The sequence below is a fragment of the Oryzias latipes genome, chromosome 3 (genome assembly GCF_053564925.1).
Source record: "Oryzias latipes strain Hd-rR chromosome 3, Olatipes_Hd-rR_3.1".
In the NCBI taxonomy this organism is placed as follows: domain Eukaryota; kingdom Metazoa; phylum Chordata; class Actinopteri; order Beloniformes; family Adrianichthyidae; genus Oryzias; species Oryzias latipes.
In genome coordinates this window covers 5,248,060-5,265,605 of record NC_136239.1, presented here as the reverse complement: position 1 = coordinate 5,265,605, position 17,546 = coordinate 5,248,060, and the positions used below count along the sequence as shown (strand labels likewise).

The 17,546-nt window shown below is 49.4% G+C and overlaps 2 protein-coding genes and 1 long non-coding RNA gene across 8 annotated transcripts in view; 1 reads left to right on the top strand and 2 right to left on the bottom strand.

Moving 5' to 3' along the window:
• Positions 1-66, bottom strand: part of sirt3 (sirtuin 3) — a 38,081-nt gene extending 38,015 nt beyond the window's left edge. Inside the window, exon 1 of the mRNA XM_078944971.1 lies at positions 18-66. Coding sequence (XP_078801097.1) covers positions 18-57 — 40 coding nt within the window. The 5' untranslated portion in view covers positions 58-66. The remainder of the gene's footprint in view (positions 1-17) is intronic.
• Positions 67-2,421: 2,355 nt separating this feature from the next.
• LOC144991143 (uncharacterized) lies at positions 2,422-5,466 on the bottom strand. Its single transcript, XR_013655064.1, has 3 exons — positions 5,328-5,466; positions 4,477-4,526; positions 2,422-2,548 (listed from the first exon to the last, which is right to left on the bottom strand). It is a non-coding gene; the product is annotated as an uncharacterized LOC144991143 (long non-coding RNA).
• Positions 5,467-6,466: 1,000 nt separating this feature from the next.
• LOC101163644 (casein kinase II subunit alpha') lies at positions 6,467-17,175 on the top strand. 6 transcript variants are annotated; one of them, XM_078944967.1, is made up of 13 exons: positions 6,467-6,772; positions 13,284-13,648; positions 13,717-13,828; positions 14,290-14,391; positions 14,466-14,516; positions 14,588-14,647; positions 15,125-15,208; positions 15,396-15,506; positions 15,579-15,680; positions 16,078-16,178; positions 16,508-16,656; positions 16,734-16,820; positions 16,913-17,175. In XM_078944967.1, the coding sequence occupies exons 1-12, from the start codon at positions 6,593-6,595 to the stop codon at positions 16,805-16,807; spliced, it is 1,491 nt and encodes a 496-aa protein (XP_078801093.1). In that variant the 5' UTR covers positions 6,467-6,592; the 3' UTR covers positions 16,808-16,820; positions 16,913-17,175. The 6 variants fall into 6 exon arrangements, with proteins under 6 accessions (XP_078801093.1, XP_078801092.1, XP_078801094.1 ...); XM_078944966.1 differs by having other exon boundaries at positions 6,468-6,772; positions 16,909-17,175; XM_078944968.1 differs by lacking the exon at positions 6,467-6,772 and adding an exon at positions 11,366-11,602.
• The last annotated feature ends 371 nt before the right edge of the window (positions 17,176-17,546 follow it).

Here is a 17,546-nt window from a genome sequence, read left to right as displayed (position 1 = left end):
TGAAGCTCAATACACACCGTGGGTTCTCTGTGCACCGAGCCATCCAGCCATTTTCATTTGGTACGCTCTGTAAATAAAGATTCATTGGATAAACACAGATGGAAGATGGATCTCAAAGTTGCATTTCTAAATAATTCTTTATTCAAATCCTTTTAAATCAGGAAAAGGTTTTTAAAAATGCATTTTCAGAAAGATCGGATTTGTGATGTAGAAAATTCTTTTAATTCTTTAAAAGGAGAAACAGGGAAAGGGGGGAGGGGGTTGCTGCTCTCATGTAAACAGAGAGCTCTCAGTTATGGGTGATGGGAAGGGGGTGCGGGCTTGCTCCCACCCCCTCAGAGGTGAATTTCCAATGAACTCCTGCCGCTCTGCAGAAACTTTGTCCTAAAAAAACGACACAGGTATTTTGATTTTGGCTCAAAACAGCAGAGTCGTTTGAAAATGGATCAAAAAATGATCAAAAGATGAACGGAGACCAAAAGCACCAACCAAAGGTGCTGACGGGAAGTCGAAAGCACAGAAGAGAGTTAATGAGGGGAAAACCGACATGACATACGAAAAAACAAACCAGAGTGGAATAATCTCCTCCAACGGAATAGTTCCACGCAGCTGGATCCTCTTCACTCTCCACAAAGACAAAACGTGTAAACGTGGTGCAGTGAGACGCTGCAGGAGCTTCTTCAGAGATGACCAGCTGCTTGGGAAGCAATCCCTAAAAGGGGATTTGGGGAATTTCTCCCTGTGAGATCAATACTCCAAACCTCCACCTGCCTCCTGTAACAGTCTAGATTTTGAATGAATGCTTGTTGCTCTGTATGACTCCATCTCAGTGTCAGAGACTGTAAGACTGCTCCTGAGATCGCCTCAAACCAGAGCCGCCACACAGGTGACTTTCTGTGTCCCGCTGCACTAAGGTAAGCCTTCAGACGAAGAGAAAAAACGTTTGACATGAACCGTTCACACCCAGAGCTTCACCTCCACTTCTTGACACTTTCGGAGGACTGGAGGCTTGGCCTCAAACGTTGATTTCTCAAGCGTCTGCCGGCAGATCCAGACATGAAGACAACAGCTGAGGGATGGTTAGACCGAGTACAGCAGGCCCGTGTCCTGAAAAGGTCCCCAGGTGAAGCGGCTTCCTGACGCTGTTCAAGCAGCTCAGCTGATGAATTATTCCACACAGACGCTAAATATTTCAGACGAGAACATAGTGCTGTTCATAGTTTCACTCATGCAGACTGAGGAGGGGCGGGGATCTGAGGTGGAGGAGGTTCCAAGACATAAAGAGGTCCAACAATGACGGGTTTCAGCTGACCTATCATGGAGTCACTTCAGCCCAGTGGGATTTCAGAACTTTGGATCCGGATTAAAGTGATCTGTGATCCACGGATCACAGATTTTATACGGGTATTTCAAAGCTTTGCTGGATCAGATCAAATTCGCTCAGATCTGCTTGGATGGAGATTTCCAGATCCGCCCCGCCCACAGGATCAGACAAGAGAACCCAGGAAGAGGCGGAGCCTGCTCCCTCCAGGAAGAGTCTGCAGGACTTTTGCACCAAACGTGAGTAATATTTTGATCTAGGAGGATTGTTGTTAAAATCTGACATAGCAACTCGTAGTATTTTGTTAATACGTTTTCATCAAGAGAGTGGAACTTCTGTAAAAGCACAAGGAAAACAATGCAGCTTCATTCAGCAGGACACTTACTTCTTTAAACACACTAACTAGACATCACTTCAATTCTACTCCATGTCTTTGTAGATGTATTTCTGTCTGGTTCAAAGAGGTTTCTATGCTGTAAACTGAGAGACACATCTGACTGTTTTGTCGTTGCAGCTCTAGAGGCTGAGGAGACACAAGTGGAGCATGAGAGACCTGCAGCTAAGATGGATGGATGTGTGGATGAATGCATGGATGGATGGATGGATGGACCCCTAATAATAAGCAGCTGCTTCGGGGATGTCCATTTTTTCCACATTCTGTATTGTGAGAGGATTTGTTTGCTTTTGACACATTGTGGAAAAATAAACTAAACTAATGGATGGATGGATGGATGGATGGATCAGTTTTTGTTGTTGTCACACATACAATGAAATTAAAAGTTCATTCATTCCATAAAAGAAGAACTTACTACTAAAAACAATAAATAAGACATAAAACTACATAAAAAGTGCTTCAGTTTGTGTTAAAATAGTTAAAAACCAGAGAAATAATAATACTAAAAATAATTAAAATGAAGAAAGCTCCCACAGTATCTTAGTTTACAAGAAGATGTCCAGGTTTAATGTTTCCTGGTCCACATTTAATTTGTTTATGGCAATCGAATAAAAACTGTCCTGAATGCGCTCAGAGTTTCAGTAGAATCGTATATTTATTTTATTTTATTTCTGCACACATTTGGCTTTTTTCAAACACAGAAATGTCTCTAAAAAAACATGACAAGCATCAAAAAAATCCTTTCTTTAGACAGGATTGTGGATTTTGAGTGTCCTTCAGTAAAGCTGCTTTTCTGTTTGTGGCTTTTTATGTATTCGCATTGTTGATCATATCTACAAAAATGTAGAAAGAATAAAACAGACTTTTCATTTTGAACAATAAAGAACCATTATCAAACAAAAAGCAAAAAAAAAACTTTATAAATCAGCAGTTAAATGATGAATATGCTGCATCTTTTTCTTTTTTTTATTGAAGTTATTTGCGAGGCACGTTGAAATTGTACAATAGACTACGTGCACGACAGAACTTCCGGTTAACTTCCGTGTTTCGAGTGTGAGGCCGACAACTTCCTGTTGGTCGTGTTATTGGTGTGGGGAGTTTTGTTGAGTTGCTAGTTTTGAGTAAATAGGAGCGGATTTCGGGTAAAAGAAAGGCGTTTGGTGTTTCAACGCGTGACAAAGACATCACAACATTGTTGTGTATACCCGTGTGCGAATTTGTCAAAGTACAACAGTACTAATATAAGCTTTCATAGCTTTCCAGTGTCGGTGAGAGCCGAATGGATGGTGAACACGGCGGGAGGACTTCACCCCAAGCAAGACGAGTCGTGTTTCATATTTGCAGCAATCGGAAAGAAAATGTGTCATGTAAACACGCCGTTCGGAATACTTTGCCCCGGTCAGACTCGTTCGGATCAAAATTTCTTTCCGATCGAGATAGCTGGGTTATGCCGATCGTTGTTCATGTAAACGGTCATTCCGATCGTGTGTCACTGCTGCTCTGGGTTTACGTCATGCATAGACGGTGTTTCACTGAGAGAAAGCTTTGGAGCTCATACGGGACCGACCAGCGGCTCTGCGGACGCCCTGCGTAAAGCCCCGCTCCGCTCTCGCCCCGCTGGGTCTCCCCTCTCTTTCACCCCTCACGAGGGAGATGCGGGGGGGATGCGTGTCCACTGACGTCTGAAACCCAGCATCCGAGCTCTGCGTTCGGGCTCCGGAGCCAGTGGACCGAGTGAACCTCTCTGACTGAGCAGATCAGCTGGATTTATTAATGTGTTTGAGGGGAGGGTGCTTTGTTACGTGTGCGTTTTGTTATGTGTGAGAATTCGGACTGCGAGCCGAGCCGCCGCTCTGGGTTAGCGGCTGCCGGACTCGCGAGGACAGAGCAGAGCACACAGTGTGTGTGAGCTTTACAGAGCAGAAATGCCGCTCAGTCCTTAGAAACTGTTCAAAAAATCACGACACATGGAATTGTGTTTCTAATTGTGCCCCGACAAATAAAGGCTGATGTTATTCCCAGACATTTACGTGCAGCCAGGATGCAGATTGCAGCGTTTCCCACATGGTTTGTCCTGGATATTGTGTCCATCAAAAGGCTAATGTTGTTAGCCCGTGTTGTTAGCCTATCCTAACACTGGGTTTTTCTTCAGTTCTGTTCTTCTTCCACAAAAAAAAAGCACTGACCACAAGGATTAAATATAAAATGATGAGCGAACAGGCACTTCATAATATTCATAAAATTAATAAAAGCACGTTTGGAAGATCGCCTCGTATATTACCGAGCTGCTGCATATGTGACAGCACAGGTTTGTCTACAGTACAACGGGACACATTTCCTTTCGGTATTTTCGACACTATATATTTTAGACACGATATTTTGCCCATGTAACCACGCACTGGTCGACAATCCTGTAGATGTCGTTCACGTCGATTTTCGGGAGACCTTGTAGAAAACGGCTGAAATATACCATCTTTCGCAATGAAAATCTGCCGTGTCGCTGCTATAGAAGTCGCAAGCCGGAAATGGTCGGCCTCACACTCAAGGCGGCGGAAGTAGAACTCCTTACTTTCGTGCACGGAGCCTATTATTCGACAAACAGAGCTCAAAGTCTTTTAGCGCTGCATCTTTTTCACTGTAAATTTATAATTTCCTTCTTTAAACAGTTTTCCCGACAAAACACAAAGGTTGTGTCAGCATGAAGGGTCCTGTCCAAGGACCCCCCCCCCCCCCCCCCCCCTGGATGAAGATCAATACACACCGTGGGTTCTCTGTGCACCGAGCCATCCAGCCATTTTCATTTGGTACGCTCTGTAAATAAAGATTCATTGGATAAACACTGATGGAAGATGGATCTCAAAGTTGCATTTCTAAATAATTCTTTATTTAAATCCTTTTAAATCCAGAAAAGGTTTAAACAAAATTCATTTTCAGAAAAATCGGGTTTGTGATGTAGAAAATTCCTATAATCCCTTAAAAGGAGAAACAAGGAAAGGGGGAGGGGCTTGCTGCTCTGGTGTAAACAGAGAGCTCTCAGTTATGGGTGATGGGAAGGGGGTGCGGCTTGCTCCCACCCCCTCAGAGGTGAATTTCCAATGAACTCCTGCCGCTCTGCAGAAACTTTGTCCTAAAAAAACGACACAGGTATTTTGATTTTAGTAGTAAATTCTCTGGGTGGACCACAAGTTCCCTGCTTGGTGTAAACAGAGAGCTCTCAGCAGCAGAGAGGGGAAAGGGGGCGGCGTTGCTCTATCCCAACAGTCCTTCGCTAACCCAAAGAATTTCTGTTGAACTCCTGCCACCTTGAAGAAACTACTAGAATATGACGTGTTTTTAAATTTTGCCTAAAACAGAATTTAAAAAAAAAACACTCGGACCGCTTTGAAAATAGATCAATACATAACTGAAATGAAACTTTAAGATTAAACTCAAACCGTATAAATAAACTACTGCTATAGTGACAGCATCGTACTTCAGCGGGGTTTTGAATCTTCTTGTGGTTTCAGAACAAATCCAAAACTGGTGTCATTGACAGAGAAACGGGGAAACACTCCCCTCTGCTGGACGAACCGGGAACTACACTTTCTCACACAGTAGGGAACTGCCGCTCGCCTTTGTGTGATCCTGAAAGCTCGTCGAGCAAACTTTGAAAGCAGTTTTCCTATGGGCCGCCATCGCTCCGTCGGCGTTTCTAGGTGCTCCGTGGCCATGGCACGTGCGTAGCCGCCGCAGCACGGCGGCAGCAGCTCCCTGCCCGCGGGTTTCCGGTGTCTGTCCGTCTGCTGGGGGATGGCGTCCGGCTTCGACCGCATCCTCTCCACCGGCGGTCCTCCTCCTCCTCGTCTGGGCAGCCGTTGATGTCGAGCCCCGAGCACGCCGAGAAGCGACGATCCTGAGCTCGAGTGAGTATGGCGGCTGCTTGGGCGGCCGCGCGGGGTTTCTCCGCGCTGCCCGGGGAGGCCTGCTGTCGTCCGGGGTCCCTCCGCGGCGCAGACTCCCAGCATCCAGTCGGTGTGGCCTTTCAGGGAGCGGGGTTTCCACCGAACCCTTCTCCCGCCCCCGCTGCATCCGCGCGGCCCTCCTCTTTCATGGCGGACGCTTCCCGCTGACGGAACTTCGTCGCCCCCCGGACCGAACCGGACCGTATTTGAGAGGGAGAGAGGGCGGCGTACTTGGGGAAGGAAGTCCAGAGATGTAGCATCGTTAGCTGCGGGTTAGCTGCCGCAGCCTGACGGGCTAACGGCGGCGGACGGAGCAGCATCCAGAGCAGAACCGCTTTCACTTCGGCCCAAACTACCTCCACGAGAACAAACGAAGCGGGCAGATGTTTCCGAACCCGGAGACTGGATTGCAACCGCCTGGCAACATTCGTACCCACTAGATGTTGGGCTTCCGTTTCAGGAAATAGACCGAGCCCATCATCATTTCTGCCGTTACCGCCGCGGTAGAGCGGACGGTTCCGCTCAGGTTCGCCGTTTGTCAGCGTAACGTGACGGCGGGAACTGTTGGAAACAGGATTGGGTTTCTTTTTGTTCCCAACCATCGTAGTTGGAGCCGCGGGCTTTCAGATGTGGAGCGTCCTCAGTTTAACCAGCATCTCGGCTTTGAACCGGCAGCCTTGAGGCTGCTGCTGGCAGCTGTCATTCTAAGCGCCGTTTGTCTGTCAGTACATTCTGTTCTAGAGCTGCTTGGTCTATCATTCATGGCTGTTTGTTTACTCATTTTTTTCCCTCTTTACTCCCAGGTCCCCCCCCCCCCCCGTCCGCTGAGCAAACCGACCCCCCCCCCAGGAGCTGGTTTCCATCTCCCTCCGGCCACATCTGGGACAAAAACTGTTGTTTTGTGAGCGTTAGGCTCCTGACATCGAAGGTGGAAGGATGACGGAGGCATGGCAGCAGCAGCAGCATGCAGTGGCTCCACCCTCCGTGGTGCACACACTCCCCCAAGGAGCCGACAACCCTCTGGGCTGCACCGTGTACGGCGTGGTTCTGCAGCCGGATACCTCCCTGCAGCAGCCCCAGCAGCACGCCGTGCAGGCCCAGCAGGCCTCCTTACAGGTAGGGGGCGACAGAGGGCACAAGTGTGGCGTGTGCGGACTTGACATTTCCCATCTGGCCAACCCTCACGAGCATCAGTGCATGGTGACCCAGGACCGGTCCTTCCAGTGCACGCAGTGCATGAAGATCTTCAGCCAGGCCACGGACCTCCTGGAGCACCAGTGCGTGCAGGTGGAGCAGAAGCCGTTCGTGTGCGGAGTGTGCAAGATGGGCTTCTCACTGCTCACCTCCTTGGCTCAGCACCACAACTCGCACGGCAACGGAAACAATCCCATGAAGTGCTCCATCTGCGAGAAAACCTACCGACCCGGCTCCGGGAACGTCACCCCCACCTCGTCCGGCGGAAACCCCCAGCAGCCCTCCACGGGGGAGACGTCCGGGGGCGGCGCCGTGATCAGTGCCTCGTCTCCTCCGGCGTTTGAGGCCTCCGCTCCGGACAGACCCTACAAGTGCTCGGTGTGCCACAAGTCCTTCCGGCATCTGTCGGAGCTGACCCGCCACGAGCGGACGCACACGGGGGAAAAGCCATACAAGTGCGACACCTGCGACAAGAGCTTCAGCCAGTCCTCGCACCTGGCTCACCACCAGCGCACGCACAGCTCGGAGCGGCCGTACAAGTGTGCCGTGTGCGAGAAGAGCTTCAAGCACCGCTCCCACCTGGTGCGTCACATGTACGCCCACTCTGGCGAGCACCTCTTCAAGTGTAACCTCTGCGAGATGCATTTCAAGGAGTCGTCCGAGCTCCTGCATCATCAGTGCCAGCCGGAGGGGGAGCGGCCTTTCCGCTGCGGCTCCTGCGGGAAGAGCTTCAAGCGGCCGTCCGACCTGCGGCAGCACGAACGCACGCACTCTGAGGAGCGACCCTTCCAGTGCGAGGAGTGTCAGATGAGCTTCAAGCAGCAGTACGCCCTGGTTCGCCACCGCCGCACTCACAAGAACCCGGCCGACCGGCCTTTCAAGTGCAACCTCTGCGACAAGAGCTTCCTCCAGCCGTCCCACCTGCTCTACCACCAGCAGGTCCATGGCATGGAGAGCCTCTTCAAGTGCGCGTCCTGCCAGAAGTCCTTCAGCCAGTCGGGAGAGCTGCTGCGGCATAAATGTGGCGGGGAGGTGGAGAAACCCTACAAGTGTGACGTTTGTGGCAAAGGCTACAAGAAGAACTCCACGCTGCAGCGCCACCAGAACACGCACTGCACCGAGAAGCCGCTCAAGTGCTCGCTGTGCGACAAGCGCTTCGTCTCCTCCTCCGAGTTCGTCCAGCACCGCTGCGACCCCACCAGGGAGAAGCCGCTGAAATGCCCCGACTGCGAAAAGCGCTTCAGGTATTCGTCGGAGCTGCAGCGCCACCGCCGCGTCCACACGGGGGAGAAGCCTTTCAAGTGTGCCAACTGCGACAAGAGCTTCAAGCAGCGCGAGCACCTCGCCAAGCATCAGAGCGTGCACTCCAGGGAGACGCAGTTCAAGTGCGTGTGGTGCGGGGAGCGCTTCGTCGACCTGGCGGCTCTGCAGGAGCACACGGTCCAGCACACGGCGGAGGGGGAGAACTTCCCGGAAGCGCCGTGCATCCCGTGAGGCGAGCTGCAGGCAGGACAGTCCTTGTGAGGAACTGCGCTCTTTTCTAAGGCACTCACCTGTTTTTTTCTTGTCGGTGAACACGTCTCGCCCTCGCCCCTCCGCGCATCACAGGAACCGGACAGAGACGAGCAGGAGCCCTCGTTTCTGGAGAAAACGTGAAGACATGGAAAGACTTGGAAGGTTTTGTTTAGAGACGGACCTTAGTCTGTGGTTGCATGTGGTAGCTTGTCGTGTCCGTTTTGGAGAAAGGCGACCGGAGCGTCCCGTCTGCGAATTCTCCTGATAGGCTCCTCTGTGGTCCGTGTGCCTCGTCCTCCTCTTACCTTTTTTTGTTATTTTTTTAATCACTTTTGGTTTTAATTTAACGTTGGGTGAAAGCAAAGGCCCTTCAGGCGGCAGCTGGTGTGTGCAGCAGGATCCTCCGACATACTCTAGGCCAGGTGTTGCCATCCGTTTGTGCATGAATATTTATCCCATTTAATACCCCCGATGTATCATAGACTTTGTTTAGGAAAACGTCCCAAGAGGAAGAAAAAAATCCAGTGGTTTTTGTGAAAAAGTGAAGTGTGTGTTGTCGACTCTTTGTATGAAAACAGAGGAGCTGTCGGTGAAAAAGCCAAACCCTCGGTGTCAGACACGCGTGCACTAGAGGAAGCACAGTGGAATATTTATGACTACTGATTCCTGGATTGGTGGACTCTGTCATATTAGAGACTGACTGTGTGTACACGCTGTATAAACATGGATAGTGCTTATGTTACCCGCTTTCTGTTAGCTACGAATGAACTGGCTGTTTCATAAACAGCTTAAGCCTCACGTCCTCGAGGACCAACCCAACAAGTCCTCCAAGCACTGTGCTGCTCACTCGCCACAAGCTAGCTGCTGTTAGGTAGTGTGATAGGTCTAACCCACTTCTGTTATTTTATAAGAATCTGCATTTTATTCCCCTCACAGGACCCCCCCCATCCAAACAGACCTAAATAACCCGAGTAGCTCTTGAGAAGCCACATGATGTGTTTGTTCAAACCAGAGATTATCTTTGAGAAAGATGTCTTTAAGTTCACGGTGTGGATTTCTATCTTCTGTACAATCTTTGCGTTATATTTAAAGCAGGTTTTTGAGTGAATGGGGGGGGGGGGGGTATCCCGTGTAACCCTAAAGCTCCTGCTTGGGGGAGGGGCATACGGATAGCGTTATAGACTCCTGTTCATACTGTATATTCAAATAAAAGCCCTCATAAGTACGGTGCAGCGTTTCCGTCACTGAAGGCCAACAGGAGATCAGAGCAGGTGGACGGTTCTCAGTCCCACCGCCGGTTACGGAGGAACGCTCCTGCAGAGGAAGACCATAAATAACCATAAACCATGTCATGCTTTCAGAGGTGGGTTAAACGACCAAAAACGACTCCAGGAAGACTCGTTTGTCTTTCAGCGGTTCCCACAGAGAGCGCCATAGAAAATCATCCGCTTCCACCTATTCCTCCTTCACACCATCCACCCTCATGTTCTCTACATCCATCACCTTCCTCTCTTTCCTGGTAGCTCCAACCTCAGCATCTTTTCACCAACATCATCCCTGTTCCTCCTCTCACGTGTCCAAACATCTCCATCTGCTTCCCTGCATTCATCTCCAGAACATCTACCATGATCTGTTCCTCTGATGGATTCATTCCTGGTCCATCCTGGTCCCAAACAGAACCTCAGCATCTTCATCTCTGCCTCCTGCCTCTGCATCACAGCCACAAAGCATCTTTTTTAATTATGTGTTTGTGTTTCAAAGCCTTTTCCTCTCCTATTTCCTTGATTATTATTTTTTGTGGCGACATGAACTAGGTCACATGATTTCCAGTTGAAGTCTTGAAAACCCTGTGACATCAGGTCAGTACCACTGTACTGAAAGCATTCTGATGGAGCCCAGAGCTGCTGAATGCACATTTCTGTCACAGATCTATAGTGAGGTGTGGCGAGTACTGGATTTATTTTTTCGTTGAGTAAATGTAACCCATTCCTACACATCTGAACACGTTTCCCTGGTTGATCCAGAGCCTCTGTAGCTCTGAAGAACAGTCAGTCAGTGCCCTTTACCCTCTGCACCACATTCCACCAAAACTCATCAAATAAGCAAATCTTTAACGCTTTTCCCCAAAGTGTTCCCAGTGGGTTTCAATTATTGTGCCATTTTTTTTAGGACATAGCTTTTGTAGACTGACAGGGTTTCATTAGAAGTTCAGCTCTGAAATTCTCTTGAGTTGGCATGGAGCAACCCCACCCCCCTTCCCTTCTTCTTTGATCTTCTGACCTGCCCTCTGCATCACAACTACAAACTTCTTCAAGCTTCCTTTTTTCGCTGCTCCTGATTCACAATGATTTAATAAAGAAATACTCAGAAGTGCTCATCTAAATTTTCTTTATAGATGTCCTCAAACGTCTGAAAATCACCTCTAGGACATGTTTAAACTCCACGTTTATCAGGGTGGGTCTTTAAACCCTCAGAACTCTTTGGGTTGTCTTGTCTAAAGTGGAAAACGTTGCGAACCATAGTTAGGCTGGATGAGCTACAAATTCGTTTCAGGAAAGAAAAGAAGTCCAGGTGCCATGATCCAACTTGAGGGCAATGAGGAGAACCTTCGCCGCTATCATGCAGACTGATTATTAGTATTCTACCCGGGAAAATGCATCAATGTAGCCCAATTTTCCTTGCACTCATTTTTATTTTCTCTAAAGATTTCAAACGGTTTGGCTCAATCTTTTTTGCGTATTTCAACTTCAAGTGTCCTGGCTTTTCAGCAAATTGAGCTTTAAGGACGTTTGTTACAAACAAAACTTTTTGCATAACTAACTCACTGCTCTCAGCAGCACTCATGCAATTAAACATTCAACTCTTGGAGTTGTTTACCTGGCCACGTGCCAACTGAACGGGTTTTTTATTTATCACTATCAATTTAAAGAAAGAACAACCACCAGGTTGTCGCCCACCTACGTCATGAGGTTCATTGCGTCGGTAAAAAAAAAAAAATCGTTTCTTTCGCCAAACGTTTCACTTCCGGGTTACGAAAGGGGGAGCACCATCCTGTTCTGGTACCGACCCGCCGTGGCTTCTGCCCCGCCGTCAGAGCCGCTTACCTGCCCGCCTCGGACCGCGATCGAGTCCCCGCCGCGCACCTACCTCCGTCATAACGGACATCAAAGTGCCGCGGGTGCTAACTGGCGTCGATGACGCGCGGACTTCCGCTGGGCTCGAGCCTTCTACGACGAGGTTAGCCGGCTAACTTTAGCCTCGCGTTTGAACTTGATTCCCTCAGCCATGAACGTGTTTTTAAAACTCTTCCGGCCGCGGAACGCTGATAAGCCACTGGGTAAAGATCCCGCTCGCGCTGCTGCTTGGTTGGGCTGTGGCAAAACGTGCTAAAACGGCTAACCGGGGTAATTAGTTAGCCTGGTTAGCGGAACGAGCACAACTACTAGTCAGAGGCTGACCGGAAGCTGCTAGTAGTAAGCGCGACTAGGATGTGGGTCGTAGTTTCAACCTTAACCGGGTCTGGGAGCACCTTTGAGCCTTTAAGCCGCAACACGAGCCGGTTCTGGAGCTGAGCGGGGCTGAGTTTAACGGGCCCAAAGCTCCCCGGAACCGAGACACAAAAACAAGAGCAGAATGAAATTAAAACCTTTAATGATGGTTCGTTAAAGATGACAGAGTCTGCGACTCACAGGAATTGTGTATTTACGTTTACTATAGAATAATGAAATGGGAACTTAATGAAAAAATGTACTCTAGAATAATAATCAAAAAAATTACAACTACGCCGAACAGGTATGGGGGCGGAGCTTCATCTGATTGATCTTTCCCCGCTGGTGCGTTCAGGTGCTGTGTAAAGTGGGAACTCTTTCCTGTCTATTTCTGAACTCCTGCATCTTCCTCCTCTTCCTCCATGGTCACTGTGGTCCACGAGCTCCTGAATCAAACTGAAACACCTGCTCAGATGCAAACTTAACACAAATACCAGGCCTGGGGTGGAGTCTGTTCTCATGACCTTTGACCCCTCAGAGATTCATACTCGAACGGGATATTTGTATTTTTACTCGCTCTGGTCGTGTCTGAAGTGCACAATATAGGGCGCTCGCCTTTTTTCGGGGGGGGGGGGGGGGGGGTGTCTGAATCTACTATTTGAAATTCCAGTGAATATGGACCACAATGCATTGCGTTTGAACAAGTTTTTATGTGAAATATTGTATTCCAGTTCATTTTTTATAAACCATCCACGTTTTCATTGGACTCATTGGATTCATGAAGTCTTCGAAAAATGTTTTAATTAATTGGGTCGTTAAATGGGTGATGTCATATTTGGCGTTTACAAAGAAAAAGTAGTGAGTTTGATGTCTGAACTGCTTTTAAAATCCAGTGCACCAGAAAGTCCCGCACTACGTCGTTTTTCCCTTGTTGGGGAGCAGGGAGGATCAGTCGCACATAGCCTACGTCTTCATGCGTTTAGCTTGTTCCGTCGTTGCTTTTCTTCCTGTTTTTGTTGTTTTTCTTCCTTGAGCTGCCTTTGTGGGTCACCTGCTGTTTCAAGCGCAGTGTTAATAAAGTTTCAGCTGGTTGTTTCTGACCCATAAAGATGTTCAGCTTAGTAGAAAAGCTGATTAACGGGAGGCTTTTTTAAATTTATTTAACCATTGTGCTATCTTATGGGGTCCAGATGACCCCACTCCCAACGTTAACGTGCCGCCGTTTTGAGCATCGTGATTAGACCACTGGGAACGCTTTGAAAATGGACCAAAAGACGATCAGGGTGGGTTTTTAACCTCATAGTTTGATGAGAACAGAACACAAACAGTCTGGATTTTGTTGGGTGTTGTCCATGTCTGCCCCTCCGAGTTTGAATTTGATCAAGAGAATATTCACATAAAGCTCAGAGGTCTGGTCTCCCTTCCTGCAGCTGGCGGTTCTTCATCCCATCCTGCCCAACATCCTGCTCCGGAGTTTAACTCACTCGGTCCTCTTGGCTCTGTCGGTCTGCACGGCGCGCGCTCAGCACGGGCCCAGCGCCTGCCAGCCCGCGGCACGAGCAGCCCCAGCCCGCGTTAACACGCCGGAGACGCAAACTCTGCACGGTCGCTGCGCCGCCTTCCAGTATCGAGCCGACAAGTATTCAGAGGGAGGTGGAGGGCCCCGTCACGGAGCCTCAAAGCGAGCGATGCCCGGATCTACGCCGGCCAGCAGCAAGGCTCGGGTCTACACCGACGTCAACACACAGAAGAACAGAGAGTACTGGGACTACGACGCACACGTGCCAAACTGGAGGTACAGGTCCGACCTGCAGCTTCAGGGGGTTGAGAGGAGGTTTGTGACTTCATCCGCTTCCTTTGCAGCAATCAAGACAATTACCAGCTGGTGCGAAAGCTGGGCAGAGGGAAGTACAGCGAGGTGTTTGAGGCCATAAATGTTACCAACAACGAAAAGGTGGTGGTGAAGATCCTCAAGGTGAGTCTCCCCTCCTGTCCAGAGGATGTTGGATCATGGTTAAACCACCCTCCTAACTATGAAGAGAGAATCTATTTCTCTCCCAATAGTGTGAAATAGTGACAGAATTTGCAGTCAGCTGTAAACCTGCAGGTTCCTACATTTTCAAGGACTCGGATTTCTTCGCAGTACGTTGCTCGGGCTTTGTGGTTTCCTGTTGTCTGGATCTTCTCCATTGGAGGCAGCAGGACCCTTTTCTGTCCCACGGTGCCTGAAAAGCGGCTGCATGTTGAAGGAAACCTGTAAATCTAGTCCTGACGGGCGTCAGTGGTTCATGTTGGAAACCCTAAGGGCCCACAGACAGTCTTATAGTTTCAGTGAAACAGAAATCGCGGTCTGACACCAAAATCCAGTGTGCAGAATCATTTAGAACGTGGAAATGTGTCCCAGACGTGATGTCATAACTCTCCTCGAATCCTCAGCCCGTCAAGAAAAAGAAGATCAAACGGGAAATCAAGATTCTTGAAAACCTGCGAGGAGGAACCAACATCATCCGCCTGGTGGACACGGTCAAAGACCCAGTGGTGAGCGGCGGTCATTTGCCTGCCCGGTGTCCCGCTGCTGTCCTCAGCTAAGCCGTGCGTGTCCTCTCTTTCAGTCCAGAACGCCAGCGCTCGTCTTCGAGTACATTAACAACACAGACTTTAAGGTACGGCCTTCGATGGCCCTCATGCATCTGCTCCTGTTGGCTTCTTTCCTGAGCTTTCCTCTGGTCTGCAGGAGCTTTACCAGAAGCTGACGGACTACGACATCCGCTTCTACATGTTTGAGCTCCTGAAGGTAGGCTTCCAAATGTTCAGCAGTCCCAAAGCTCAAGTTTCAAGTCCTGGAGTTGAATGTTTGTAACATTCAAGTCCCCCATTTCTGAAAGAGCCAACCCTGAAATGAAAAATGTCTTTAGCTCAGTTTCTTTGACTCAGACTCTTTCCGTTTAATTAGCCTCAATTTAGTTTCATTCAACTCTGTTTCATGTAGTTTAGTTCAGCTTTTTCAGAGTTTATTCTGCATTTTAATGCAGTTTTATATGTAATATTTCCACGGTATGTGTGTCTTCACACACTGTGGAGCAGAAAAGTCTTTGATTCTGCAGGTGGTTCCACTGAAAAAGCTGAGTTTGGTTTATTATAGATAGATATCTTCTTGCTTTCTACTCTGATCTGTAGAATTGAAGTCTACCTGACAGGTGAGCAGGCTTTTGCTGTAAACACTGACTTGAGGCCTTCAGAGGAGGAAACGCAGCCCTGCTCTTTCTTCCAGGCTCTGGACTACTGCCACAGCATGGGCATCATGCACCGAGACGTGAAGCCCCACAACGTGATGATCGACCACCAGCTGAGGAAGGTAAGGCGGCTGAGACCCCACAGGAAAGCGTCTGGGCGCCGCCCTCGGCTGTCGTGTTGCGTCTTACCAGCTGCGCAGCTGTTGAAACCGGGCAGAAGCAGGCGGGTCGGAGGTCAAACGTGGAGCAAAGACGGTTTCTGTGCAGTTTGAGCTCAGGCTGTTTCCACCGTCTCCGTCTTCTCTGCAGCTCCGGCTCATAGACTGGGGTCTGGCTGAGTTCTACCATCCCGCTCAGGAATACAATGTCAGGGTGGCCTCCCGTTACTTCAAAGGCCCTGAGCTGCTAGTGGACTACCAGGTACGCCTCCAGGGAAGCTGTGAACCTCTGAGCCCCAATGCCAGCCGGGGCTGACTGTCCTCCTGTTTGCAGATGTACGACTACAGTCTGGACATGTGGAGTTTAGGCTGCATGTTGGCCAGCATGATCTTCCTAAAGGAGCCGTTTTTTCACGGTCAGGACAACTACGACCAGGTGAGAGGTCCACTGCACACCGACCGCCGTTTGCTCGTTTTACCCTCTGACTTTAAAGTTTTGCTTTATCAGCTGAAGTCACACAGCGGCCAAAGGGGCGGAGCTGAAATACTGAGCGAGCCGTTGGCTGTGGTTCTTTGTTCACCTCAGTCTGTCTGCCACATTTACAAGATAAACAAGCTGACTTTTAGTTGTTTTTTTAATCCCTGCAACCCGAAACATCAGACACTTAATCTTCCCGTAATTATTCAAACCCCAGCAGTCGGCGTCCGATGCAGGAAAGCGGTTTTCCACAGAACGCCGCCTGGTTTCAGTGTTTTCCAGAGAAGGAAATGGTTACCAATGTTCACAATGATGTTTCACTCTTCTAACCAAACCGAACCTCCCTCCTCTGCAGCTGGTCCGCATCGCCAAAGTCCTCGGTACCGACGAGCTCTACGGCTACCTGCACAAGTACCACATAGAACTGGACACCCGCTTCAAAGACCTGCTGGGGCAGTGAGTCCTGCACACGCTCAGAACACCTCATGGTCATCAGAGCGAGCTGAGCCTCCCGTCACATTTTCGGGACCTCATGGTTGTGACCATTCGATGAGCGTCCATCTGCAGCCTGTCCAGGAGGTGGCGCCAGACAAGCGTGGAGCCCTGGGTTTCAACCGAAACCTTTATTTAAACAAAGAAAAGAGACAGTTTGATGTCAAATGTATTTTCTAGCTTGGAGTGAAACCAGCAAACCTCCGCGGATGAATGAAAACATAAACCTGGAAGGAGCTGCGGCTCCTCTGATCCTCGCTAACCAGCCCCCCCTCCCCTCCCCATGATTTCAGGCAGACGCGGAAGCGCTGGGAGCAGTTCATCCAGTCAGAGAACCAGCACCTGGTGAGTCCGGAGGCTCTGGACCTGCTGGACAAGCTGCTGCGATACGACCACCAGCAGAGGCTGACGGCGGCGGAGGCCATGCGCCACCCCTACTTCTGTGAGCATCTGATCTGAACGCGTGCCCCCCCCCCCGGTGGCTGTGTGTCCGTCAGCTGTGACGCTTGTTCTCCTCAGATCCCGTGGTGAAAGAGCAGGTGAACGCCAACACGGACAGCACAAAGGCAATAAGCAGCTCCAACGCTACATGATACCAGAGAGCAGGTAACCCCCCCCCCCAGAGGTAACCCCAGCTTTTTGTGGCGTGTTGCTGTCTGCCTCCATGCTCAGCTGCTCCCACGCTCTGTTCCAGGAAGACTCCTCCTTTTTCTTTTTTACCTCAACCTGTGACCTTCTGGCTGCAGAGACCTCCGCCCATAACAGCCATACGGAGCAAACGTGTTCGGACTAAAGCCCCCCCCCATCAGAGCTCGACCCCCCCCTTCAGACGAGCTCCTTGACTGCTGATGGATCAGCTCCAGGCTGAAAAGGTTGCATATTTTAGCACTGAGTGACGTGGAGGTGGTTTCTGCTGATAGAACAAAGCTATATTATGAGAATAAAACGTTTTTATTTAAGACACAGTGGTTCTGTCTTGACTGTGGAAAATATTCCCACCCTCACGCCAGTTGAGTTCAGTTCTTTCTTTGCACCCACAGCTGACTGAAGACGGGTTGAACCCATCGACTGTATCAGAGAGCTGGAGTGAGCGCGTGTGACCTCACCTATAGGCCCAATCCAAATTCTCCTACGGCTTCTCCCCACCCCCACCTTTAGCCCTCCAAATGGAGAGTTATGGAAATATAGGCTGTCTCCAAATTCCCGCCCTAACTATTGTAAAACTATAGTGCAGCACTATGTAATGCCCTGGATTTTTAACGGCGGACATGATGTCATCAATTTCATGAAGTTCAAATCTAATGTAATAATTTCATTGCTATGAGCATTTTG